The sequence below is a fragment of the Tachyglossus aculeatus genome, chromosome 4, assembly GCF_015852505.1.
Source record: "Tachyglossus aculeatus isolate mTacAcu1 chromosome 4, mTacAcu1.pri, whole genome shotgun sequence".
NCBI lineage: Eukaryota > Metazoa > Chordata > Mammalia > Monotremata > Tachyglossidae > Tachyglossus > Tachyglossus aculeatus.
The window spans coordinates 74,886,199-74,913,382 of record NC_052069.1 but is presented as its reverse complement, the minus strand read 5'-3'; the positions used below and the strand labels follow the sequence as shown (position 1 = coordinate 74,913,382).

Here is a 27,184-nt window from a genome sequence, read left to right as displayed (position 1 = left end):
GGGCCTGGAATGCCCTCCCTCTGCCCATCCGCCAAGCTAGCTCTCTTCCTCCCTTCAAGGCCCTGCTGAGAGCTCACCTCCTCCAGGAGGCCTTCCCAGACTGAGCCCCTTCTTTCCTGTCCCCCTCGTCCCCCTCTCCATCCCCCCATCTTACCTCCTTCCCTTCCCCACAGCACCTGTATATATGTATATATGGTTGTACATATTTATTACTCTATTTATTTATTTATTTATTTATTTTACTTGTACATTTCTAGCCTACTTATTTTATTTTGTTGGTATGTTTGGTTCTGTTCTCTGTCTCCCCCTTTTAGACTGTGAGCCCACTGTTGGGCAGGGACTGTCTCTATGTGATGCCAATTTGTACTTCCCAAGCGCTTAGTACAGTGCTCTGCACATAGTAAGCGCTCAATAAATACGATTGATTGATTGATTGATTGATTAACCCATTATTTCTTAATCCACGGACTTGGATCCTCCCGAGTCAACTTTATTGCTGAATTGGACTTTCCAAGCGCTTAGTTCAGTACTCCACACCCAATAAGCGCTCAGCGTGGCTCAGTGGCTGGAGTACGGGTTTGGGAGTCAGAGGTCATGGGTTCTAATCCCAGTTCTGCCGCTTGTCAGCCGTGTGACTTTGAGCAAGTCACTTAACTTCTCAGTTACCTCACCTGGAAAATGGGGATTAAGACTGTGAGCCCCACGTGGGACAGCCTGATCACCTTGTATGCTCCCCAGTGCTTAGAACAGTGCTATGCACATAGTAAGCACTTAACAAATGCCATCATTATTATTATTATTGTCTGCTGTGTGACCTTGGGCCAGTCGCTTCACTTCTCTGTGCCTCAGTTCCCTCATCTGTAAAATGGGGATTGAGTCTGTGAGCCCCACGTGGGACAATCTGATGACCTTGTATCTATCCTGGCGCTTAGAACAGTTCTTGACGCATAGTAAGCGCTTAACAAATACCATCATTATCCAGCGTTTAGAACAGTGCTTGGCACATAGTAAGCGCCTAACAAATACCATCATCATCATAAATACGATTGAAGGAATGAATGAAGGAAGGAATGAAGGAATTGAGCCTGTTGTTGGGTAGGGACCATCTCTACGTGTTGCCAACTTGTACATCCCAAGAGCTTAGTCCAGTGCTCTGCACACAGTAAGCGCTCAACAAATAGGATTGAATGAAGGAAGGAATGAATGAATGAATTCATGGTGTAGCGGCGTGGCTCAGTGGACAGAGCCCGGGCTTGGGAGGTAGAGGTCGTGGGTTCTAATCCTAGCTCCGCCGCTTGTCAGCTGTGTGACTTTGGGCAAGTCACTTCACTTCTCTGGGCCTCAGTTACATCAACTGTAAAATGGGGATTAAGAATGTTAGGCCCACGTGGGACAACCTGATCACCTTGCATTTATCCCAGCGCTTAGAACAATGCTTGGGACATAGTAAGACTGTGAGCCCGCTGTTGGGTAGGGACCGTCTGTACATGTTGCCGACTTGTACTTCCCAAGCGCTTAGTACAGTGCTCTGCACACAGTAAGCGCTCAATAAATACGAATGAACGAAAGCCCTACTGAGAGATCACCTCCTCCAGGAGGCCTTCCCAGACTGAGCCCCTCTTTTCCTCTGGCCTTACCTCCTTCCCCTCCCCACAGGACCTGTATATATGTTTGTACAGATTTATTACTCTATTTATTTTACTTGTACATATTTACTATTCTATTTATTTTATTTTGTTAATATGTTGTGTTTTGTTGTCTGTCTCCCCCTTCTAGCCTGTGAGCCCGCTGTTGGGTAGGGACCGTCTGTAGATGTTGCCAACTTGGACTTCCCAAGCGCTTAGTATGGTGCTCTGCACACAGTAAGCGCTCAATAAATACGATTGAATGAATGAATTTTACTTGTACATATTTATTCTATTTATTTTACTGTGTTAATATGTTTTGTTTTGTTGTCTGTCTCCCCCTTCTAGCCTGTGAGCCCGCTGTTGGGTAGGGACCGTCTCTAGATGTTGCCAACTTGGACTTCCCAAGTGCTTAGTACGGTGCTCTGCACACAGTAAGCGCTCAATAAATACCATTGATTGATTGATTGACTGTCTCCAGATGTTGCCAACTTGTACTTCCCAAGCACTTAGTACAGTGCTCTGCACACAGTAAGCCCTCAATAAATGTGATTTAATGAATGAATGACTGAGCCCCCTCTTTCCTCTCCCCCCCATTCCCCCTGCCTTACCTCCTTCCCCTCCCACAGCACCTGTATATATGTATATATGTTTGTACATATTACTCTATTTACTTATGTTACTTGTACATATTTACTATTCTATTTTATTTTGTTAACATGTTTTGTTTTGTTGTCTGTCTCCCCCTTCTAGCCTGTGAGCCCGTTGTCGGGTAGGGACCGTCTCTAGATGTTGCCGACTTGGACTTCCCAAGCACTTAGTCCGGTGCTCTGCACACAGTGAGCGCTCAATAAATACGATTGATTGATGATTGATTGATTGACCATCTCTAGATGTTGCCAACTTGGACTTCCCAAGCGCTTAGTACAGTGCTCTGCACACAGTAAGCGCTCAATAAATGTGATTTAATGAATGAATGACTGAGCCCCCTCTTTCCTCTCCCCCCCATTCCCCCTGCCTTATCTCCTTCCCCTCCCCACAGCACCTGTATATATGTATATATGTTTGTACATATTACTCTATTTACTTATGTTACTTGTACATATTTACTATTCTATTTTATTTTGTTAATATGTGTTGTTTTGTTGTCTGTCTCCCCCTTCTAGCCTGTGAGCCCATTGTCGGGTAGGGACCGTCTCTAGATGTTGCCGACTTGGACTTCCCAAGCGCTTAGTACAGTGCTCTGCACACAGGAAGCGCTCAATAAATACAATTGAATGAATGAATGAATGAATTTTACTTGTACATATTTATTCTATTTATTTTACTGTGTTAACATGTTTTGTTTTGTTGTCTGTCTCCCCCTTCTAGCCTGTGAGCACATCTCCAGATGTCTCCAACTTGGACTTCCCAAGCGCTTAGTACGGTGCTCTGCACACAGTGAGCGCTCAATAAATACGATTGAATGAATGAATTTTACTTGTACATATTTATTCTATTTATTTTACTGTTAATATGTTTTGTTTTGTTGCCTGTCTCCCCCTTCTAGCCTGTGAGCCCGCTGTTGGGTAGGGACCGTCTCTAGATGTTGCCAACTTGGACTTCCCAAGCGCTTAGTCCAGTGCTCTGCACACAGTGAGCGCTCAATAAATACGATTGATTGATTGATTGACCGTCTCTAGATGTTGCCAACTTGTACTTCCCAAGCGCTTAGTACGGTGCTCTGCACACAGTGAGCGCTCAATAAATATGATTGATTGATGATTGATTGATTGACCGTCTCTAGATGTTGCCAACTTGGACTTCCCAAACGCTTAGTACGGTGCTCCGCACACAGTGAGCGCTCAATAAATATGACTGATTGATTGATTGACCGTCTCTAGATGTTGCCAACTTGGACTTCCCAAGCGCTTAGTCCGGTGCTCTGCACACAGTAAGGGCTCAATAAACACGATTGATTGATTGATGGACCGTCTCTAGATATTGCCAACTTGGACTTCCCAAGCGCTTAGTCCAGTGCTCTGCACACAGTGAGCGCTCAATAAATATGACTGATTGATTGATTGACTGTCTCTAGATGTTGCCAACTTGGACTTCCCAAGCGCTTAGTACAGTACTCTGCACCCAGTGAGCGCTCAATAAATACGATACGATTGATTGATTGATTGATGGACCGTCTCTAGATGTTGCCAACTTGGACTTCCCAAGCGCTTAGTACAGTGCTCCGCACACAGTAAGCGCTCAACAAGTACGACTGAATGAATGAATGAGTGCATGAAGAGCTTAACAAATACCAACACTATTATTATGATTATGATGATGATGAATGGATGGATGGATGGATGAATGAATGAATGAATGAATGAATGAATGAATGAATGAATGAATGAATGAATGAATGAATGAATGAGGGAGTGAGGAGGGAGGGAGGGAGAGGAGCGGGCCTCGTGCGCCTGAGGCGCGCGCGCGCGCCCGCCCGCTGTGGAACGCGGCGCTCCCATTGGCTCGCGGCGCCGGCGCGTGACCCAGCCCCCGCCGCTGATTGGACCGTTCGGCGGCGCCGGAGGGGAAGGGAGGCGGCGCGTGCGGAGCGCGGAGGGCGGGGGATGGGGCGGGAGGGGGGGAGGGCCCGAGGAGGAGGAGGAGGAGGAGGAAGCGGAGGCCATGGCGGGGGCGGCGAGGCGCGCGGCCGGCGGGGAATGAGCGGCGGCGCGCGTGCGCATGCGTGCGCGTCCCGCCGCGGCAGCCGGGCCCCTCGGCGGGCCGGGAGGGGGTGGGGCAGGTGAGTGTGCGCCGATCGCGGGCAGGCCCGGCTCCGGGGGAGGGGGCATGGCGCCGGGGGGCCGGCCCCCCTCAGCGGCCCGGCGGCCCGAGGAGCGGGCGGGGCAGGGGGGCGGGGAGGGAGGGAGGGAGGAAGGGGGGGCCGCGGGCCCCGCGCGGGCTGCCGGGGCTGCGCGCGCAGCGGCTTCACGTGCGCGCGCGCGCGCGCGCGCAGAGCCCCTCCGCGCCGCCTCGCCTCGCCTCGCCTCAGGAGCCGCGCAGTCATTCAGTCATGCATGTATTCCATCGCAGTCGTTCATTCATTCATTCATTCAGTCGTCTTTATTGAGCGCTCCCTGCTAGAGACGGGCCCTGCCCAAGCAGCGGGCTCACAGGCTAGAAGGGGGAGACAGACCACAAAACATATTAACAAAATAAAATAGAATAGTAAGTACGTACAAGTAAAATAAACAGAGTGATAAAGTATCTGCAAACATCATATGTACAGGTGCTGTGGGGAGGGGAAGGTGGGATGGGGAGGGGGAGGACTTCTCCGGGCCTCAGTTACCTCATCTGTAAAATGGGGATGAAGAGTGTGAGCCCCATGTGACACAACCTGATCACCTTGTATCCTCCCCGGTGCTTCGCACATCGTAAGTGCTTAACAAACGCCGTCATTATTATTATTAAACAGGCACCAAGAGCATCGATATAATTAGAGCTATACACACATCAAAACAAGTAAACAGGCGTTAATATAAATAAATAGAATTATGGACACGTACATATGCGCACAAGTGCTGTGGGGAGGGGAAGGAGGTAAGGTGGGGGGATGGGGAGGGGGAGGACTTCTCTGGGCCTCAGTTACCTCATCTGTAAAATGGGGATGAAGAGTGTGAGCCGCATGTGTGACAACCTGATCACCCTGTATCCCCCCCAGTGCTTAGAACGGTGCTTCGCACATCGTAAGTGCTTAACAAACGCCATCATTATTATAATTAAACAGGCACCAAGAGCATCGGTATAATTAGAGCTATACACACATCAAAACAAGTAAACAGGCGTTAATATAAATAAATAGAATTATAGACACGTACATATGCGCACAAGTGCTGTGGGGAGGGGAAGGAGGTAAGGTGGGGGGATGGGGAGGGGGAGGACTTCTCTGGGCCTCAGTTACCTCATCTGTAAAATGGGGATGAAGAGTGTGAGCCGCATGTGTGACAACCTGATCACCCTGTATCCCCCCCCAGTGCTTAGAACGGTGCTTCGCACATCGTAAGTGCTTAACAAACGCCATCATTATTATTATTAAACAGGCACCAAGAGCATCAATATAATTAGAGCTATACACACATCAAAACAAGTAAACAGGCATTAATATAAATAAATAGAATTATAGACACGTACATATGCGCACAAGTGCTGTGGGGAGGGGAAGGAGGTAAGGTGGGGGGGATGGGGAGGGGGAGGACTTCTCTGGGCCTCAGTTACCTCATCTGTAAAATGGGGATGAAGAGTGTGAGCCGCATGTGTGACAACCTGATCACCCTGTATCCCCCCCAGTGCTTAGAACGGTGCTTCGCACATCGTAAGTGCTTAACAAATGCCATCATTATTATAATTAAACAGGCACCAAGAGCATCGGTATAATTAGAGCTATACACACATCAAAACAAGTAAACAGGCATTAATATAGATAGAATTATAGATACGCACACAGGCATTAATGTAAATAAATAGAATTATGGATACGTACAGATACGCACAAGTGCTGTGGGGCGGGGGTTAGAGCAAAGGGGGCTAATCGGCGCCATGGGGAGGGGGATCTGAGGGAAAGGGGGGCTCCTGGAGGAGGGCCTCTTGGAGGAGGTGAGCTCTCGGTAGCGCTTTGAAGGGAGGAAGACAGCTAGTTGGGGGGATGTGAGGAGGGAGGGCATTCCAGGCCAGGAGAGGACGATTTTGACACCGGTCTGCGTGGTTTGTTTTGTTGTCTGTCTCCCCCTTCTAGACTGTGAGCCCGTTGTTGGATAGGGACCGTCTCTATATGCCGCCGACTTGTAGTTCCCAAGCGCTTAGTACAGCGCTGTGCACCCAGTAAGCGGTCAATAAATGCGATTGAATGAATGAAAGGACGTGGGCCAGGCGCTGATGGCGGCCCAACCGAATTCAGGGCACTGTTGTGGAGCCAGAACAGACTGTTTGCAGCGTCACTTAATGGTAGGGCAATATAGTAGGATTACAGTCTGACTTTGGATGCAAGACGTTTTCTCCCCCCTCCAGACCTTAGAACTATTATAATCTAATCGTCGACTGGCCTACAAGGAAGCCCTGTGAAGTCAGCACAGTGGCCTCTATTTTTAGTGAACAGGTTAAGTGGATTACCTAAGTGAATAATGCGAGTTCACTTTCGGCACTAAAATCTCCTCACTTCCAGTCTCCCGTAGCGATCCGGATGGTATTGATGAAGCGCCGTCGTCAAGGGCTGGGCCAGACGCAAGATGATGGGATGGGACTCAATCCCTAGCCCTCACGGGGCTCCCAATCCAAGAGGAAGGGAGAGAGATCCGGTATTTATAAATGGGGAAGCCGAAGGACGGAGAAGGGAGAAGCAGTGTGGCCTAGTGGATCGAGAGCGTGGGCCTGGGGAATCCCCGCTCCCCCACTTGTCTGCTGTGTGACCTTAGACAAGTCTAAGAAGGAAGGGAGTAGGGTAGCAGTACGGCCCAGTGGCAAGAGCGCACACTTGGGAGTCAGAAGTTGTGGGTTCTAATCCCAACTCCGCCACTTATCTGGTGTGTGACCTTGAGCAGGTCACTTCACTTCTCTGTGCCTCCGTTACTTCAGCTGAAAACGGAGATTGAGACTCTGAGCCCCATGTAGGACAGGGACCGTGTCCAACCTGATTACCTTGTATCTACCCCAGTGCTTTTAACAGTGCTTGGCATATAGTAGGGGCTTAACAAATGCCATAATTATCCAGCGCTTAGAACAGAGCTTGGCACATAGTAAGCGCTTAACAAATACCATCATTTTTGTTAGGGAGTGGAGGAAATAAAATAGAATAGTAAATATGTACAAGTAAAATAAATAGATGTACAAACATCGTATATACAGGTGCTGTGGGGAGGGGAAGGAGGTAAAGTGGGATGGGGAGGGGGAGGCCATTTGCTTTGGAGTAAAGTGTAGTGCGAGTATAAGCCAAGTTAGAAGTGGTATTGGAGTGAGTGCTAATAAAACTAAACAGAAAATATTATGTTGCCAACTTGTACTTCCCAAGCACTTAATACAGTGCTCTGCACACAGCGCTCAATAAATACGATTGAACGAATGAATACTACATTAGTAGATTAGAACAAAACTCCTTATCATTGACTTTAGGCATTCAACAGCTCTCACCCTCCCACCTTACCTAACTGATCTACTGCAACCCAATCTGTACACTTTGCTCCCATCATGATTGACAACCTTCTCACTGTACTTTGACTGTACCTCCTTTTTGTCTATCTCTCCGCTGACCCTTTTCTCACATCCCTCTAGTCTGGAACTCCTTCCTCCTTCATATCCCACAGACCACCACTCTTCCCATCTTGAAAATCCTCTTAAAATCACATCTCTGCCAAAAGAACCTCCCTGATCAATCAGTCATCAGTTCCCCACCACTTGATTTGTCCTTTATCTGCGCCGCCTGGGCACTTGAGTCTGTACCGCTTGGAGAAGCAGCGTAGCTTAGTGGATTTGGGAGTGAGAGGTCACAGGTTCTAATCCTGGCTCTGCCACTTGTCTGCTGCGTGACCTTGGGCAAGTCACTTCACTTCTCTGGGCCTCAGTTCCCTCATCTGGAAAATGGGGATTAAAACTGTGAGCCCCACGTGGGCCAACCTGATGACCTTGTATCTACCCCAGTGTTTAGAACAGTGACTGGCACATAGTAAGCGCTTAACAAATGCCATTATTGTTATTATTATTATTACTCCAGTGCTTAGAGCAGTGCTTGGCACATCATTATTATTTTAAAGGTACACCCTCTAGACTATAAGCTTGATTCAGGCAGGGAATGTGTCCGTTATATTGTTTGTACTCTCCCAAGCGCTCAGTCTAATGTCCCGCACACAGTAAGCGATCAATAAATTTGATTAATACCCCAACCCCGCAGCACTTACGTTTAGAATTATCCTTAGGCTCTGCCACTTCCCATATCTGTAATGTATTTTAATGTCTGTCACTCCCACTAGACTAAGCTCTTTGAGAGCAAGGATTGTGCTTATCAACTCTATTTTACTGTACTCACCCAAGCTCTTAGTATGGTGCTGTACACCCAATAAGCCCTCCATAAATACCATGGGTTTAGTAGTAGTAATAATAGCACCATGTATTTAGCATGCTTCATGTGGTGCTCTGCTCTAGGTGATAAGAACAGAATATCAAAGTGACCCTTTCCCCGCCCACAGAATCTCCACTGTACCTGGAGAGACAGACGTGAATATATTTAATAATAGTAATAATAATGGCATTTGGTAAGTGCTTACTACGTGCAAAGTACTGTTCTAAGCACTGGGGAGGATACAAGGTGATCAGGTTGTCCCACGTAGGGCTCACAGTTTTAATCCCTATTTTACAGATGAGGGAACTGAGGCACAGAGAAGTTAAAAGTGACTTGCCCAAAGTCACATAGCTGACAATTGGCAGAGCTGGGATTTGAACCCATGACCTCCGACTCCAAAGCCCGTGCTCTTTCCACTGAGCCACGCTGCTTCTCTGGTTCTCTATTTACAACTTGAGTACAATGCCTAAGCACTTTGTATTCATTCAGTCGTATTTATTGAACGCTTACTGTGTGCAGAGCACTGTACTAAGTGCTTAACTTACTATTCATTCATTCAATCTTATTGAGCGCTTACTGTGTGCAGAGCACCGTACTAAGCGCTTGGGAAGTACAAGTTGGCAACATATAGAGACGGGCCCTACCCAACAGTGGGCTCACAGTCTAGAAGGGAAGACAGAGAACAAAACATATTAACAAAATAAAATAAATAGAATAGATATGTACAAGTAAAATAAATAGAGTAATAAATACTTATATACGTAATATACAGGTGCTGTGCGGAAAGGAAGGAGGTAAGGCGGGGGGATGGAGAGGGGGAGAGGAAGGAGGGGGCTCAGTCTGGGAAGGCCTCCTGGAGGAGGTGAGCTCTCAGTAGGGCCTTGAAGGGAGGAAGAGAGCTAGCTTGGCGGATGGGCAGAGGGAAGGAGGGCATTCCAGGCCCGGGGGAGGACGTGGGCCGGGGGTCGATGGCGGGACAGGCGAGAGCGAGGTACGGTGAGGAGATTAGCGGTGGAGGAGCGGAGGTTGCGGGCTGGGCAGTAGAAGGAGAGAAGGGAGGTGAGGTAGGAGGGGGCGAGGTGATGGACAGCCTTGAAGCCCAGGGTGAGGAGTTTCTGCCTGATGCGTAGGTTGATTGGTAGCCACTGGAGATTTTTGAGATTTTGAGATTTTTAGTACAGTGCCTTGCATACAGTAAGTGCTCAGTAAATACGATTGAATGAACGAGAGGACAGAAATAAAGTGGACGTATAGACACGAATGCTCAGGAGGGTGTAAACTTGTGCTAAAATGCTGGCTGAAGGCCTCTAGCTCAAGCTGCTGAGAAATTAATCGGTGAAAGCTCGTTGGATGATGAAGGACTTCAGTGTGGGTGGAGAGAGCCGTGGTTGGTTCCATGTGGAGCAGTGATTCCCTTCATCATCATCATCAATCGTATTTATTGAGCGCTTACTATGTGCAGAGCACTGTACTAAGCGCTTGGGAAGTACAAATTGGCAACATATAACTTCAGAGTTTGGCTGGGCTTTCTTCCCTCCTGCCGGGGCTGGGTCAGCCCACTGGCCCCAGAGGAACCCCGTGGCAGAAGATGCCAATCCACCCTGGTAGCAGAAAGTGGGTGGGGCACCCTACCAACCCAGGCCCCGTAGCAGCTGATATACGAAAGAAACTTCAGGGGCTAGGATGTTCCCAAGAGCCTCCCCCAAACCCCAGAAGGGATTAACTCTAGACCGTAAGCTTGTTGTGGGCAGGAAACGTGTCTAATTCTGTTGCATTGTCCTCTTCCAAGCTCGTAGTACAGTGCTCTGCACACAGTAAGTGCTCAGTAAAGATTGATTAAATACCATTGATTGATTGATTTACTCCCCAACCAGCTCCCAAACAGATGGGATTAGGAATGGATGCTAAAACTGAGAGAGGTTCCCGGGGCCATGGTGGATTCCCGCTTCCTGCAAAGATTCGGCAAAGAATCTTCCACCCGGAGGAGTCCCAGAAAGGCACCCACACCTGTGCCTCCTCTAGACCGGGCCAAGCCAAAACCCCCTTAGACGCCCTTCATGCCAGTTCCCATACTAAAAAGAAGCATTCAGGTTCATAATTCCGCTGATGTTGACGCAGCGTTGTTGTGACATCTACAGACAGGTTTACCGTGTTTTTTTCTTTGAAGAACAGAAGAGTGTTTTTTCCTGCTCTCTATTTCCTTGTCGCGGCAGAGTTGTTCTTGAAATGTCTTCCCCATGGGATTCAGTTTTACTGCTCACAAGAATTTATGTCCTGGGATAAGAGTGCAGAGAACAAGGGTTCTTTTGTATGAATGTTTCTGGGAGAAAATGTCACATTTTGCTCAATCAGCAGAGGGAAGCCTCAAGCCAAACTACCAGTGGCATCCCTGAGCCTGCCCCGGGAACTCTTAGGTCTCCATTACTGCCACAGACATTTCAGCGTGAGTCATACAGTAGCCACTGTGAGACTCGAGTGACCACAGGCCAAACAGGAGGCCAGCACAAGTAAACACTGCCATGGTCAACCAGCTGTATGTCCACGATCACAATCGAGCATTTTCCAACCCAGCCATGCTAAGTTGAGGACCTACAAATGCCAACGGCCCAAACTTGCGAGTCAGCAGACTGGGCCAGGTCAAATTTAAGGTCAGTAAGAAATAGGAAAGATTCAGAAACTCCTCAACCTTTGTTGGGGTTCACCCTGGCAAACGTATGAAGTTGGTGTTATTTATAGAGCCCCCAAGTCACCTATTAGAGAAGCAGCATGGCTCAGGGGAAGGAGCCCGGGCTTGGGCGTCAGAGGTTGTAGGTTCTAATTCGGACTCTGCCACTTGTCAGCTGTGTGACCCTCCCTCTGCCCATCCGCCAAGTTAGCTCTCTTCCTCCCTTCAAGGCCCTGCTGAGAGCTCACCTCCTCCAGGAGGCCTTCCCAGACTGAGCCCCTTCCTTCCTCTCCCCCTCGTCCCCCTCTCCATCCCCCTCATCTTACCTCCTTCCCTTCCCCACAGCACCTGTATATATGTATATATGTTTGTACATATTTTTTACTCTATTTATTTATTTTATTTGTACATATCTATTCTATTTTATTTTGTTAGTATGTTTGGTTTTGTTCTCTGTCTCCCCCTTTTAGACTGTGAGCCCACTGTTGGGTAGGGACTGTCTCTGTATGTTGCCAATTTGTACTTCCCAAGCGCTTAGTACAGTGCTGTGCACATAGTAAGCGCTCAATAAATACGATTGATGATGATGATGATCTATAAAATGGGGATTAAGACTTTGAGCCCTACCCTGGGGCAACCTGATTACCTTGTATTCCCCCCGCCCACTGCACTTAGAACAGTGCTTGGCACATGGTAAGTACTTAATAAGTACCTCACCGTGCCTTGGTCTCACCTGTCCTGCTGTCGACCCCCACCCACGTCATCCCCCTGGCCTGGAATGCCCTCCCTCCGCACATCCACCAAGCTAGCTCTCTTCCTCCCTTCAAGGCCCTACTGAGAGCTCACCTCCTCCAGGAGGCCTTCCCAAACTGAGCCTCCTCCTTCCTCTCCCCCTTCTCCCCCTCTCCATGCCCCCCGCCTTACCTCCTTCCCCTCCCCACAGCACCTGTATATATGTATGTATTTATTACTCTATTTTATTTTGTTAATATGTTTTGTTTTGTTTTCTGTCTCCCCCTTCTAGCCTGTGAGCCCACTGTTGGGTAGGGACCGCCTCTATATGTTGCCAACTTGTACTTCCCAAGCGCTTAGTACAGTGCTCTGCACACAGTAAGCGCTCAATAAATACGATTGAATGAATGAATCATTGTTATTAGCCCCAGCAGGCTATCATGAAATATATGTATATCTAAAACAGAGCTCCTTATCATCCCAAACCCTGTCCTCCCCATGACTTTCCCAAGACTAGACCGCACCACCATCCTTCCATCTCTCACAAGCCCATAACCTTGGCATTATCCTTGACTCCTCTGTCATTTAACCCACATACTCAATCCGTCACCAAATCTTGTCGGTCTCACTTTCACAACATCAGTAAAATCTGCACTTTCCTCTCCATCCAAATGGCTACCATATTAATACAATCACTCATCCTATCCCACCTGGATTACTGGATCAGTCTTCTTACTGACCTCCCAGCCTCCTGTCTCTTCCCACTCCAGTCCAAAATTCACTCTGCTGCCCGGATCATTTTTCTACAAAAACCGCTTAAGACAAGACAGGCCCCTTCCTCCAAAAGCTCCAGTGGTTGCCCAACCTCCTCTGTACCAAACAAAAACTCCTCACCATTGGCTTTAAAGCACTCCATCACCTTGCCCCCTCTGTAAAATTGTAAAATCTGTAAAATTGGGATAATCTACCTGCTCTTCCTTTCATTCATTCAATCGTAGAGTGCTCACTGTGTGCAGATCGCTATCCGAAGTGCTTGGAAAAGTACAGTATAACAATAAACTGGCACATTCCCTGCCTACAACCAGTTTACAGTCTTAGAGGGGGAGACAAACATTGATATAAATGAATTAATTACAACTATATACTTAAGTGTGGGTCTGGGAGTGGGAATGAATAAAGGGAGCAAGTCAGGGTGACTCAGAAGGAATGGGAGAAGAGGAAAGGAGAGCTTAGTCAGGGAAGGCCTCTTGGAGATGTGCCTCCAGTAAGGCTTTGGAGGGGAGAATAATTGTCGGATTTGAGGAAGGAGGGAGTTCCAGGCTAGAGGCAGGATTTGGATGAGGGGCTAGCGGCGAGATAGACGAGGTTGAGGTGTAGTAAGAAGGTTGTCATTAGAGGAGCTAAGTGTGTGGGCTGGGTTGTGGAAGACTAGTGAGATGAGGTAGGAGAGGGAAAGCGATGGAGTGCTTTAAAGCCAGTGGTGAAGGGTTTTTGATGTGAACGTGGATCATCATCATCGTCATCAATCGTATTTATTGAGCGCTTACTATGTGCAGAGCACTGTACTAAGCGCTTGGGAAGTACAAATTGGCAACATATAGAGACAGTCCCTACCCAACAGTGGGCTCACAGTCTAAAAGGGGGAGACAGAGAACAAAACCAAACATACTAATAAAATAAATAGAATAGATATGTACAAATAAAATAAATAAATAAATAGTAAAAAAATATGTACAAACATATATACATATATACAGGTGCTGTGGGGATGGGCAACCACTGGAGTTTCTTGAGGAGTGGAGAAACATGTCTTGAACATTTTCGGAGAAAAATGATCTGGGCAGTAGAGTGAAGTATGCCCTGGAGTGGGGAGAGACAAGCTGGGAGGTCAGCAAGGAGGCTGAAAGAATAACCCAGGTGGGATAGGATGAGTGGTTGTATTAAAGTTGTAGCAGTTCGGCTGGAGAGGAAAGGGAAGGTTTTAGTGATGTGAAGGTGGAACCAACAGGATTTAGTGATGGATTAAATATGTGGGGGGAATGAGAGCGAGGGGTCAAGGATAATGCCAAGGTTATGGGCTCATAGTCTCACAGTTAGGGGGTCTCTCTTAAACTGTGCACCCGCTGTGGGACAGGACTCTCCTAGCTGCTTATATGGCATTTAACAAATACCATTATTAAGCAGGCAGTTCTCATCACATTGTTCTAAACACTTGTCATCAACTTGTTCGGGTTGCAAATTCAGCCAGGCAAAACATGGTCACTGGCCGTGACCTCTTTGAGAACCTGAAAAGAGCTATTCCTATACTACCGTTGGAGAAGCAAAATGTGACGTGATAATAGCCCTACTTTATAACTTTTTTTGAGAAACAAATCTTTAGTTTAATTTTATTAGTTTAAATCCATTTTTTTCCTGAAGGGTTTATTTTCTTTTACCTGAACGTCATTTGTTACTGGTAATCTAAAGTGAAAGCAGTTGTGCAACCTTAACTTTAGTGATACACCTTCATGAAGCTATCATATAACTTATGCCTCTTGAGTAACCTTTGCACATTGTAGTTGTCACAGACAGGTATTGTCCATTACAGGGAAGTATGTAATACCATAGAGGGAAACTTTACATAGTACTACAATTTAATTTTTAGACATTTTGGATTTTATTAAAGGGCTTATTGTGAATCATAAACATGGTGGAAATTTAAAGAGTTTGGTTCTCGAGGTTTTCAAACTTTTTAAGCTGTTTCGGAAGCAGCGTGACGTAATAGGAATAATAATAATAATGATGATGGCATTTGTTAAGCGCGTACTATGCGCAAAGCTCTGTTTGAAGCACTGGGGAGGATACAAGGTGATCAGGTTGTCCCACGTGGGGCTCACAGTCTCAATCCCCCTTTTACAGATGAGGGAACTGAGGCACAGAGAAGTTAAGTGACTTGCCCAGTCACACAGCTGACAAGCAGCGGAGCTGGGATTAGAACCCGCGACCTGACTCCGAAGCCTGTGCTCTTTCCACTGAGCCACACTGCTTCCCTAGGAAGAGCATGGACTCTGGAGCCCGCAACCTTGGTGTCATCCTCGACTCCGCTCTCTCATTCACCCCTCACATCCAAGCCGTCACCAAAACCTGCCGGTCTCAGCTCCGCAACATTGCCAAGATCTGCCCTTTCCTCTCCATCCCAACCGCTACCCTGCTCATTCAAGCTCTCATCCTATCCCGTCTGGACTACTGCACCAGCCTTCTCTCTGATCTCCCATCCTCGTGTCTCTCCCCACTTCAATCCATACTTCATGCTGCTGCCCGGATTATCTTTGTCCAGAAACGCTCTGGGCATATTACTCCCCTCCTCAAAAATCTCCAGTGGCTACCAATCAATCTGCGCATCAGGCAGAAACTCCTCACCCTGGGCTTCAAGGCTGTCCATCCCCTGGCCCCCTCCTACCTCACCTCCCTTCTCTCCTTCTACTGCCCAGCCCGCACCCTCCGCTCCTCCACCGCTAATCTCCTCACCGTACCTCGTTCTCGCCTGTCCCCCCATCGACCCCCGGCCCACGTCATCCCCTGGCCTGGAATGCCCTCCTTCCCTCTGCCCATCCGCCAAGCCAGCTCTCTTCCTCCCTTCAAGGCCCTGCTGAGAGCTCACCTCCTCCAGGAGGCCTTCCCAGACTGAGCCCCTTCCTTCCTCTCCCCCTCGTCCCCCCCTCCATCCCCCCATCTTACCTCCTTCCCTTCCCCACAGCACCTGTATATATGTATATATGGTTGTACATATTTATTACTCTATTTATTTATTTATTCTACTTGTACATTTCTATCCTATTTATTTTATTTTGTTGGTATGTTTGGTTCTGTTCTCTGTCTCCCCCTTTTAGACTGTGAGCCCACTGTTGGGTAGGGACTGTCTCTATGTGTTGCCAATTTGTACTTCCCAAGCGCTTAGTACAGTGCTCTGCACATAGTAAGCGCTCAATAAATGCGATTGATTGATTGATTGATTGGAGTCAGAGGACCTGGGGTCTAGTCCTTGCTTCACCTCTCGCCTGCTGTGTGGCCTGGGGCAAGTAATTTGTACTTCCCAAGCGCTTAGTACAGTGCTCTGCACATAGTAAGCGCTCAATAAATACGATTGATGATGATTGATGACTTCCTTCTCTTTGATTCAGTTAACTCATATGGGTTAAATAGTGATTAAATCCTACTCTTTGGTGCTTTGTGCTGTGAAGCTCCAGGGAGACAGGGACTGTGTCCAAACTGATGATCTTGTACCTACATTTTAGTGCTATCATTATTATTATTACTATTATCATCAAAACACTCAGGGCATGGCACACATACACACACCCCCGCCCCCCAAAATCTCCAGTGGTTGCCCATCCACCTCCATATCAAACAAAAACTCCTCACCATTGGCTTTAAAGCAGTCCATCACCTTGCCCCCTCCTACCTCACCTCACTTTTCTCTTTCTACAACCCAGCCCACATACTTCACTCCTCCACTGCTAACCTTCTCACTGTGCCCCCATCTCACCTGTCTCACCACCAACCTCCTGCCTCTGGCCTGGAATGGCCTCCCTCGTCTAAACTGACAGACAATTACTTTCCTTTGGTTCAAAGCCTTATTGAAGGCACATCTCCTCCAAGAGGCCTTCTCAGACTAAGCCCCAGTTTTCCTCATCTCCCACTCCCTTCTGCGCTGCCCTGACTTGCTCCCTTTGCTCTTAATCATAATAATGGTATTTGTTAAGCGCTTACTACGTGCAAAGCACTGTTCTGAGCGCTCACCACACCCCCACCCCAGCCCCACAGCAATTATGCATGTATCTGTAATTTAACTTATTTGTATTTGTATTGATGTCTGTCTCCCCCCTCTCTAGACTGTGAGCTCATTATGGGCAGGGCATTCATTCAGTTGTATTGAGCACTTACTGTGTGCAGAGTACAGTACTGAGTGCTTGGAACGAACAGTTCGGAAACAGATAGAGATAATTCCTACCCAAGAACGGGTGCACAGCCTAGAAGATGTCACTGTTTATTGTTTATTATTGTTGTTTATTGTTTATTGTTGTTTATTGTTTATTGTTATTGTTTATTGTTTGTTGTTGTATTGTACTTTCCCAAGCACTTAGCACAGTGCTCTGCACATGCTAAGTGTTTAATAAATATGATGGAATGAGCTTAATGAATTTAGTAATGAAGTAATTTGTTGGTAAATAGTTAAATTGAAATGGTAAAGTCATAAATTTGGACAGAGTGGGGCAAAGGTATCTTAAATTTTTAGAAGTTGTACGTCCTCTTCAACGTGACAGGAGGCTGTTTCCCCTTGAAAAGTTTTATGCAGGGTCTTACAGTGCCATGTTCTCTCTCTCCCTTTACCCCAAATATGCAACTCTTGAGTCCCTCAAGGAAGTTGGCAGGAATTCCACACCCTACCGGCATGTAGGGAAGGAGAGGGAGGCAAGAAGCTAAGGACTGGGACCTTGTCATCTTCCCCGGACTCTCTCAAGGGTTTCCTAGCTGGACCAGCTGACCTTGAACAACCAGTGCTGCCCTTCATACCTACTCTGGCATAGTGGGTGAGGGAGAACATGTCTTGGAGTTAGTTGGTTTTCTTATCTCATCTGGTCAGCCTTCCCTGTGCCAGCTTCAATCAATCAGTGGAATATGTTGGAATATGTCGAGCACTCGGACACTGCACTAAGTGCCTAGGCATCTCTTGGAGGAATTGTGACCTTAATAATGCTTTGAAGGTGGAGTGGTGATTGTCTCCTTTGACTATTTTTAAACTAATGAAAATCAAGGAGAAGCGAGCCATTAATGTTCATTTATTGGGCGCATACTGCGTGCGGAACACTGTACTTAGCGCTTGGGAGAGTTCAGAACAGCAGGAAACAGACATATTCCCTGTTTACAACAAGCTTACAGTCTGCGTTTTCTCTCCTCTCAGCCCGTATAGCCACATACATGGACACCAGATGGAGGGGAAGGGGAAAGAAACTTCAAATATAAGGGTGTAAACAGGATCTGCCATCAGTGGAGATAAAAATAGTTTCTTAGTAGTTACTTTTTCCAGGACTTAAAATTTTCTGCCATCAAGATGGCTTTATTAGCCTGGTCTGTTATACTTTAGTGATATCAATCAATCAATCAATCGTATTTATTGAGCACTCACTGTGTGCAGAGCACTGTACTAAGCGCTTGGGAAGTACAGGTTCAGGGTGGTTTGCTCAGGGGCCAGGGTATTTTTGAAGGTAACTCTTTCAATTGAAAGACCTATTTACCCCCCAAATTTGTTCAGTAGATGGTTTAGTGATTTAAACGCATTGCCAACGCTGCCATAGCAGTGACAGTAATTCTGTTGGGTAGACACCATTACTCTCTTTGGATTATTGGGCCATCCTAATGGACATTTGCATAAAAATAATAATAATAGTGGTATTTGTTAAGCACTTACTTTGTGCCAGGCACTGTTTTAAGCACTGAAGTGGATACAGGCAAATCGGGTTGGACACAGTGCCCCCGTCCCACATGGGGCTCACAGTCTCAATCCCCATTTTACAGATGAGGGAAGTGAGGCCCAGAGAAGTGAAGCGACTTGCCCAAGGTCATACAGCAGGCACCCCCTTTTAGACTTTGAGCCCACTGCTGGGTAGGGACTGCCTCTATATGTTACCAACTTGTATTTCCCAAGCGCTGAGTACAGTGCTCTGCGCACAGTAAGCGCTCAATAAATACGATTGATGATGATAATGATGAAGTGGCAGAGCCGGGATTAGAACCCATGACCTCCTAACTTCCAGGCCTGTGCTCTGTTTGGCTGAGTGACTGAAAGATTGCACCTTGGGTTTTCCAACCATCAGCTTAGTCCCTCTCCCTGTTGCCAGGCCCAGTGGCAGTATCTCAGTTCAGGAAGGCTCCTGGCAAAGTGATGGGTTGAAGGGGATGTTCTGAAAACAGGTGCCCATCAGGATGCCTCCTGGGCTAGTGAGGTGGCACCCCGAAGGACGGGGTCCAACGCTGAAGAAGCCTGGCACGTACAACTTCGATTTCTCACGTTCAGCCCTGACACGACGAGTTATGGGAGGATGTACAAGTAGCAAACCTCCCTGTATTTAGCTGAAAATGTTACTAAGCCATAGATGAGCCCTGTCAACATTTACCACCTGCACTGTGACCCTCTTCTCCCTTACTTTCTTCACTCTTCCCAAGCAAACCTTCCAGATGTTCACTTTCAACCCCCCCATCTCCATATCCTTGCTCATGCTGTTCGTCTCCCAAATCTGGTAGACCGCAGGTCTCCCCACTTTGAAAGCCCTCCTAAAATCCCGCCTCATTCAACAACCTTTTCCTGATTGATTTCCCAACACACTATGCCATCTATGTTTACCAGCTAACTCTTAACCTATCTAATTTTATTTATGCCCATCAATCAATCAATCGGTCGTATTTATTGAGCGCTTACTATGTGCAGAGCACTGTACTAAGCGCTTGGGAAGTACAAATTGGCAACATATAGAGACAGTCCCTACCCAACAGTGGGCTCACAGTCTAAAAGGGGGAGACAGAGAACAAAACCAAACATACTAACAAAATAAAATAAATAGAATAGATATGTACAAGTAAAATAAATAAATAAATGAATAGAGTAACAAATATATACAAACATATATACATATGTACAGGTGCTGTGGGGAAGGGAAGGAGGTAAGATGGGGGGGATGGAGAGGGGGACGAGGGGGAGAGGAAGGAAGGAGTCCTCAGTACTCTTGTGTGTTCAGTTACTCTTATTGACCACTGCTGTAAATATTTTTGCATTTTTCTTTCCCATTGAAGTGGAAGTGTCTTGTAGACAGACATGTCACTTGTATCAATCAGTGGTATTTACTGGGGGCTCACGGTGCAGAGCACTGTACTAAGCACTTGGGGAAGTACACTGCAGCGGAGTTGGTAGATACATTCAATGCCCACAAAGAGCTTACAGTCTAGAGGGGGAGATGGACATTAAAATAAATTCCAGACATGTACGTAATGCTGTGGGGTTGAGGGTGGGGTGAAGACTAGGTGTGTAAACCATTCAAGTGCAAGGGCGATACCGACTGTAAGGTCGTTGTGAGCAGGAAATGTGTCTGTTATATTGTTGTACTCTTCCAAGCACTCAGTACAGTGCTCTGCATGCAGTAAGCGCTCAATAAATACGATTGACCGACTGAAATGGAGTAGGGGAAATAAAGGCTTCCTCAGGGAAAACCTTTTAGAGGAGATGTGAATTTGATAAGGCTTTGAAGGTGGCGAGAATGATGGTCTGACAGATATCATCATCATCAATTGCATTTATTGAGCGCTTACTATGTGCAGAGCACTGTACTAAGCGCTTGGGAAGTACAAATTGGCAACATATAGAGACAGTCCCTACCCAACAGTGGGCTTACAGTCTAAAAGGGGAAGACAGAGAACAAAACCAAACATACTAACAAAATAAAATAAATAGAATAGATATGTACAAGTAAAATAAATAAATAAAATATAAAAGAAGCAGTGTGGCTCAGTGGAAAGAGCAGGGGCTTGGGAGTCAGAAGTCATGGGTTCTGTTCCCAGCTCCACCAGTTATCAGCTTTGTGACTTTGGGCAAGTTCCTTAACTTCTCTCTACCTCAGTTACCTCATCTGGAAAATGGGGATTAAGACTGCGAGCCCCATATGGGACAACCTGATTACCTTGTATCTCCCCCAGTGCTTAGAACAGTTCTTGGCGCATAGTAAGCGCTTAGCAAATACCAAAATCATTATTATTATTATAAGGAGAGGGAGTTCCAGGCCAGAGGCAGGACATGGGTCCGGGTCGGCAGCAAGGTAGACAAGATTGATGTACAGTGAGTAGGTTGGTGTTAAGGAGAGGTGCTAAAATGCTGGGTGGTGGTAGTAAATCAGCGATGTAAGAGAGGAGGGGGCAAGGTGATTGAGTGCTTTAAAGTCGATGGGAGAGAGTTTCTCTTTCCTATGGAGGTGGAGGGGTGACCTCTGGAGGGTCTTGAGGAGTGGGAAAATATGGTGAAAATTTGTTTTAGAGAAATGATGTAGGCAGCGGAGTGAAGTACGGACTGGAGTGAGGGAGAGATATAGGAGGTAAATGAGGTCAGCCCTTAGGCTGGCGCTGTAGTCAAGGTGGGATAGGATAAGTGCTTGGATCAATGTTGTAGCAGTGTGGATGGAGAGGAAAGTTTTAGCAAAGTTGTGAAAGTTGTGGCATCGAATATGTGGCTTGAATGAGAGAAGCGAGTCAAGAATAATTACAAGGTTTGGGGCTTTTGAGGCAGGGGAGCATGGTGGTGTTATCTACAGTGATGCAAAAGTCATAGGACAGCGTTTGTTCTATACTTTGCAAATGCAGCACATTATACCTTGGGCACTCAATAGATATCACTACTTCTGCCTCTGTTGGTGGGAGTGAGCAAGGGGTAGAAATCAAAGTGGAGATTTTTTTAGGACCTGAGAAAGAATAAAGAGGACAACTAAGCCTCTTCTTGCCTTCCTTTCTCTACCAAACAGCTACTCTCTGCTGTTTAGGTTTTTTCATTAGTTTTTATTTTTCCATTTATTACTTGGGCTAGCCAAAACCACTTTCCTGAATTAATCCTTTTCCCTGTGAAACCAATCTGGAATTTGTTTTCCTGGAAAGTTGTCTATATTCTTTCAGATTTCAGGAGAACGCTATCCAAAATTCATCAAACCATGTAATGTGAGGTTGAACGAGCCAGTTATCACATCAGTTATGTACTTTCTTTTGCAGTTTAACCTTAATTTCTGAGATGATTTTGTCCTGCAACTTAATTCTTTCCTCTGGTTTGAAGTTTTCGGGAGAACTGCAGTATTTAGTTCAGCCACTGTTAAATTGGAATGGAATTTTATTGCTCAAGAAAAAGCGTTATACATACTGATACAATCCTAGTAAGCACACTCTGTTGGTTCTTTGAAAATAGTATTAAGTGAAAGAATGCTAAACACAGTGTAGCATTCCCTAGGAAATAATGTATTAATGTGAAGTTCATACGATAATATATTTGATCCTTGATCCATTTTCTCCCAGGAATGGGGGAAAAGCAGCTTTTTTTTTTTTTTTTGAAAATTTGAGGAAAGTCTTTAGATGTGTTTAGAAATTTTTCAAAAATTTTTTTATGGCTTAACGTGTCTAAGGGACATAAGTAGGATCTTCAAGTCTTAAAGCAAAGTTTATGAAAGGAACAGCAATTTCCTAGTTAATTTGTGAGAAGAGACTTTCTCATGACACCCCCATTTGATATATTTGTATTTGTGTTTTTTGGCAGGACCTGCTACTCACAATGGCCATATCACAGTTCCGGCTATTTAAAATTTGCACTTGCCTTGCAGCTGTGCTCTCGTTCTTTAAGAGGTTAATATGCAGGTAAATTGAAAAAAAAAACAACCCAGTGTATTTTGTTTTGAGTCTTCTAACTTGTTTTCCTTACTTCAATTCCACTTTTTATTTTTAATTGCAAGGCCCAGACAAATTGTGGTCAAATAATCTCACTATTTGAGATCCAAAATTTTGCAGTATCGTAAATTAATTGATCCAACCATTCGGAATAGTTCATGGGCAGCATAACTGTCATTATCCATCTTCTGTGGCTTATTTCTTGTTTATGAAGAACCCGTAATGAGGAGTAAAGCATTTCCTAAAGTAGGGCTCAGCAACCTTGTGGCTTGGCAGCCATATCTGACACTTCATAGAACCGAAGGTGTCCGCGTTGTTGAGCCCCAGCTCTGCTCAGAGGAGCAAGTACTGGTGATGCTCATTTTCCCTGCCTTTGTTCCAAGAAAAAAAAAAATCTACAGCTGAATGGTCCCACTCATCCCAGGCTGGCCGGCTACAGCTCCCTACTCTCGCCACACTGCTCCTTGGAAAGTGTCCACTGTTCAGTTGCAGCGGCAGTGTGCTTCCCATCCCGCCCTGCTTCCCCACCTCTCCTCCATCCCTTCCCCTCCCCGCGACTCCCACCCCATCTCTGCTAGCATTACTGGCTCTGTTAACAGCCGTTGTTATGAATTGGCGGTAGCTTTGTCTACAGCGTGATTAAAAAAAGCAATCCTGCACATGGTGCATCAGGATAATGTCATTGCATTTGACCCTTCTACTCACAACGGTCACAGATCCCTGACCTAAATTCTGACGCTCAGAAAAATCCCCAAAACATTCTGGCAGAGGTAAAGATGGGGTTCAAGTAATACTGTTTTTAATCGTCTTTTCAAATGATTTCTGTTTGGTTCCCTGTGATAATGTTGCACTGCACTGAGGTGCTGGGATAGATACAAGCTAGTCAGGTTGGACACAGTCCATGTCCCACGTGGGACTCACAGTCTTCATCCCCACTTTACAGATGAGGTAGCTGAGGCACAGAGAAGTGAAGTGACTTCCCCAAGGTCACATAGCAGACAGTTGGCAAAGCCGAGATTAGAACCCGGGTCCTTTGACCTGTGATGTTTCCACTTGGACACACTGCTTCTCATGTTTTGCCATGTGTTTGCTCTCCCGTTGAGACTGAGCATCCCATGTGGGACCCTATTATCTTCTATTACAGTACAGTGCTTGCCACATAGTAAGCACTTAACAAATACCACAAATCTTAGTAGTAGTAGTAGTAGTAGTAGTAGTAGTAGTAGTACTAGTAGTAGTAGTAGTTTGGAGTTTTTGTTTTAGTACCAGGTTTCCCCCCCCATCATTGTTCTTAAACATCACCTTTAGCAAATCAGCACAGAATTACTCACTGAAAGCATGACTTGAGTATATTTTGATCTCCGTAGAGCAAGCCGGAGTAGAACTTGGATTAATTAGGAATCAGAAAAAGGGAATAAAGTGTTTTACAATGTGTAGCCCCATCCCTTCTACCCTTGTCAAGATATGATTCCTGGAAAAAGATCTTTTCCCCTATAAGTCAGGAACCAATTAACTGATTTTTTTTTTAACATGGAAAAGCAGCTAAGATATTGAAACACAGGAGGTCCAGGTTTCATTCTACTACAAGTCAGATTTGCCAAGTGTTTCTAATACTGTAAAAAAAAATTCAGGATCATATTTTTTATTTTCATTATTGATCTAGCTTATTGAGCCTTCATCTAGGGGTTAAAATTGTACATTTACTTGAAAACCTTCCTATCTTGTAACCCTTATATTGCCGTCAACTGTTTTTGGTATGACCTGTGACTTTGGAGCCTTAAAAATAATGTTCTGCATTTCTCCTTCAGGTCTGGGAGAGGACGGAAGTTAAGTGGAGACCAGATCACTTTGCCCACTGCTGTGGATTATTCATCTGTTCCTAAACAGGTAAAGTCTGCAAAGAGCTACAGAGTCTTGAGGAAACATCTAGTCTAACAAGCCTGGTTACATCCTAACCTTGCTGATTTATGACAGGTTTTTATTTCCTTTTGTGACTTACCTCACTGTATCCTACCCTCTTCAGTCAGAAGTGGAAGATTGGAGTTCCTGGGATGAAGATGCACCCACCAGTGTGAAGATTGAAGGTGGGAATGGCAATGTAGCGACACAGCAAAATCCTCTGGAACAGCTGGAGCCTGACTACTTTAAAGACATGACACCAACTATAAGGAAAACACAGAAAGTATGTTTGGTCACCCTTGGGGTGGGCGTAAGCTCCTCCTGTATACCGTAAGATTCTCATAGGCAGGGATTGTGTCTACTCTCTCTATTGCATTGTACTTTCCCCAGAGTTTAGAGTGCTCTGCACTTTATAAACTGTCCATAAATACCATTGATTGAGTCATCATAGTAATCTTCTGATTCAAAGAGCCAGATTTGTGATGAAATCTTGAATTCCATTTCTTATTTGTAAATTCCCAAGGACAAGGAGTCCATTTTGTGATTGAATCACGCTCCCAAGTATGGGGCTTTGTAAACTATATTGGTCAGTGTAGTTACGTTAACTATTCTACAAAGTTTTTGAATTTGTTCCATACTTTGCCCTGTTCCAGATCTCTATCCTGATGGTTTTCTTGGCTCTGGCATATGTACTTACAAGAAATGTGGTCTGTCACGGTGTGGGGAAAGACTGGTTCCGACACGTATATTGGGTGATTATTTTCCATTGACCTAAACCTTCTCAGGATAATAAATTTCTCCCTAGCCATTTACTAAATTATTAGCCCTGTACACTAAGTGGTGTTTTACATGTCTGAAATACTTTCAAAACTGCCACGTTGTTACCAAGAAAGTATTGTTCATTATGATGACCAGTTCCTCTGGCCCCCACACGTAGGAGGGGGAGGAAAAGCCACTAGAGATCAATCCATAGTGTCTCTCCCTGAGGGAAGAGTAGGAATTTGGCCAAATCAATTAGAGAAGGGGATTGGGGAGGAAGTATCGGGGCTAGGTCGGGGGAAGAGGAGACCCTTGGCCATTCTGAGAAATGTGTGCCTGGGAGAACTTGTGATGTGGACCCTGGATGGACCCAGGGCACAGAAACTCTGCACACGGTAAGCGCTCAATAAATACGATTGATGAAGAGAGGATCCTTGCACGTTTGGAATCCTGAAGTAGGAGGAGGAACAAACTCCTGCCCCTGAAGGAGAGAAGAACGTGAGTCGTGGGTTGCCTACAAGGAAATACAGAGTGTTCTGGAGAGGGAAGTAATAAATCCAGGGAAAGCCAGTTTAACCTGAATTTGTTTTCATTTGTTACCGTCTTAGGAACTTCTCAATTATTGCAGTGACCTCTCAGATCTTGGTGTCTGTTTACGGAAGGGGCTGGAAGAGAGAAGCTCGGAGGACCATGGGGGTGGGAAGAAACCTTTTTTCCATGAGCTGCAGCCAGCCCCAGGAATTGGGTGGTAGGGTAGCCCCGATGACATCTGCACCATCGGGGAGATGCCTGGACTTCAACTGTAGAGTGACGGCAGCGATAGGAGTGCAGGGACTGGGGAAACGGGGGGTAGAATGCCCCCTGAAACCTGCATAAGAGCAAGAAAACTGGAAGGCTTTCAGATCCAGATGAGGCTGATGGGGTCTGAGTGCTCCTACAGTGACTCTGGTGGATCTAATGGATTTAGGGCTGAAAACCTCTTCTAATGTCACATTTGTATAGCAGGATCTAGCCCAGCTTTTTTCAGTCTAAGGCAAAGAGAAAAAACCTCTTTTAGTGTGCTATAAAGGAAAGAAACCAAATAACTGGGCAGAAGAAACAACGTATGCTGTTTAATGGGAGGTTTGCTAGTGAATTGTGACTCCTCTAAATGAAAAACTTGCTTCAGTCAATCAGTCATTTACTGAGGGCTTACTGTGTGCAGAGCACTGTACTTAGCACTTGGGAGGGTACAATAGAACAAAATTGGGAGACATGTTTCCTAGTCTAGAGGGGGATACAGACATTAAATTATGAGTATGTACTTAAGTACTGTGGGGCTGAGGGTGGTGTGGATAAAGGGTACAAATCCAAGCACAAGGGTAAGAAAGAGTAGGGGAAATGAGTGTTTAGTCAGAGAAGGCCTACTTGAAGGAGATGTGATTTTTGTTAGACTCTGTAGTGATCTTTTTTCAGCTATAAAGGGGGAGAAATTTCCAGGCCAGAGGCCAGACACGGGGTGAGAAGTCGATGGGTAGATAGACGAGATAGAGATTTGGTGAGTAGGTTGGCGTTAGAGGAGCAAAATGAGTGTTCTGGGGTGGAAATCACTGAGGTAAGAGAAGGGGACAAGGTGATTGAGTGTTTTAAAGCAGTGGTAAGGAGTTTCTGTTTGATATGGAGGTGGATGGGCAACCTCTGGAAGGTCTTGAAGAGTGGGGGGATCATGGACTTACCATTTTTTAAGAAAAATGATCTGGACAGTACAGTGAAGTATGGACTGGTATGGGGACAGGAGTCAGGGAGGTCAGCAGGTAGACTGATGCAGCAGTCAAGATGGGATAGGGTTAAGCACTTGGATTGACCTGCTAGCAGTTTGGGTGGAGAGGAAAGGGTGAATTTTAGCACTCTTTCCTCTAACAAGGAGTAATGTGACTTAGTGGAGCGAGCACAGGCCTGGGAATCAGAGGACCTGAGTTCTAATCCAGGCTTCACCTC

At 46.0% G+C, this 27,184-nt stretch overlaps 1 protein-coding gene across 3 annotated transcripts in view; it reads left to right on the top strand.

The window, feature by feature from the left end:
• The first annotated feature begins 4,383 nt into the window (after positions 1 to 4,383).
• EBAG9 (estrogen receptor binding site associated antigen 9) overlaps positions 4,384 to 27,184 on the top strand; it is a 43,451-nt gene continuing 20,650 nt past the window's right edge. The window contains exons 1-4 of one of the 3 annotated variants that reach the window (XR_005450385.1): positions 4,384 to 4,407; positions 22,422 to 22,519; positions 24,358 to 24,436; positions 24,573 to 24,731. Coding sequence is in view for 2 of the 3 variants with exons in the window: in XM_038745572.1 (XP_038601500.1) it covers positions 22,437 to 22,519; positions 24,358 to 24,436; positions 24,573 to 24,731 (321 nt within the window). In the remaining variant the exon portion in view is untranslated. Of the gene's footprint in view, positions 4,408 to 5,020; positions 5,039 to 22,421; positions 22,520 to 24,357; positions 24,437 to 24,572; positions 24,732 to 27,184 lie in introns of those variants that run through there. The other 2 variants (XM_038745572.1, XM_038745573.1) reach the window with 2 other exon arrangements.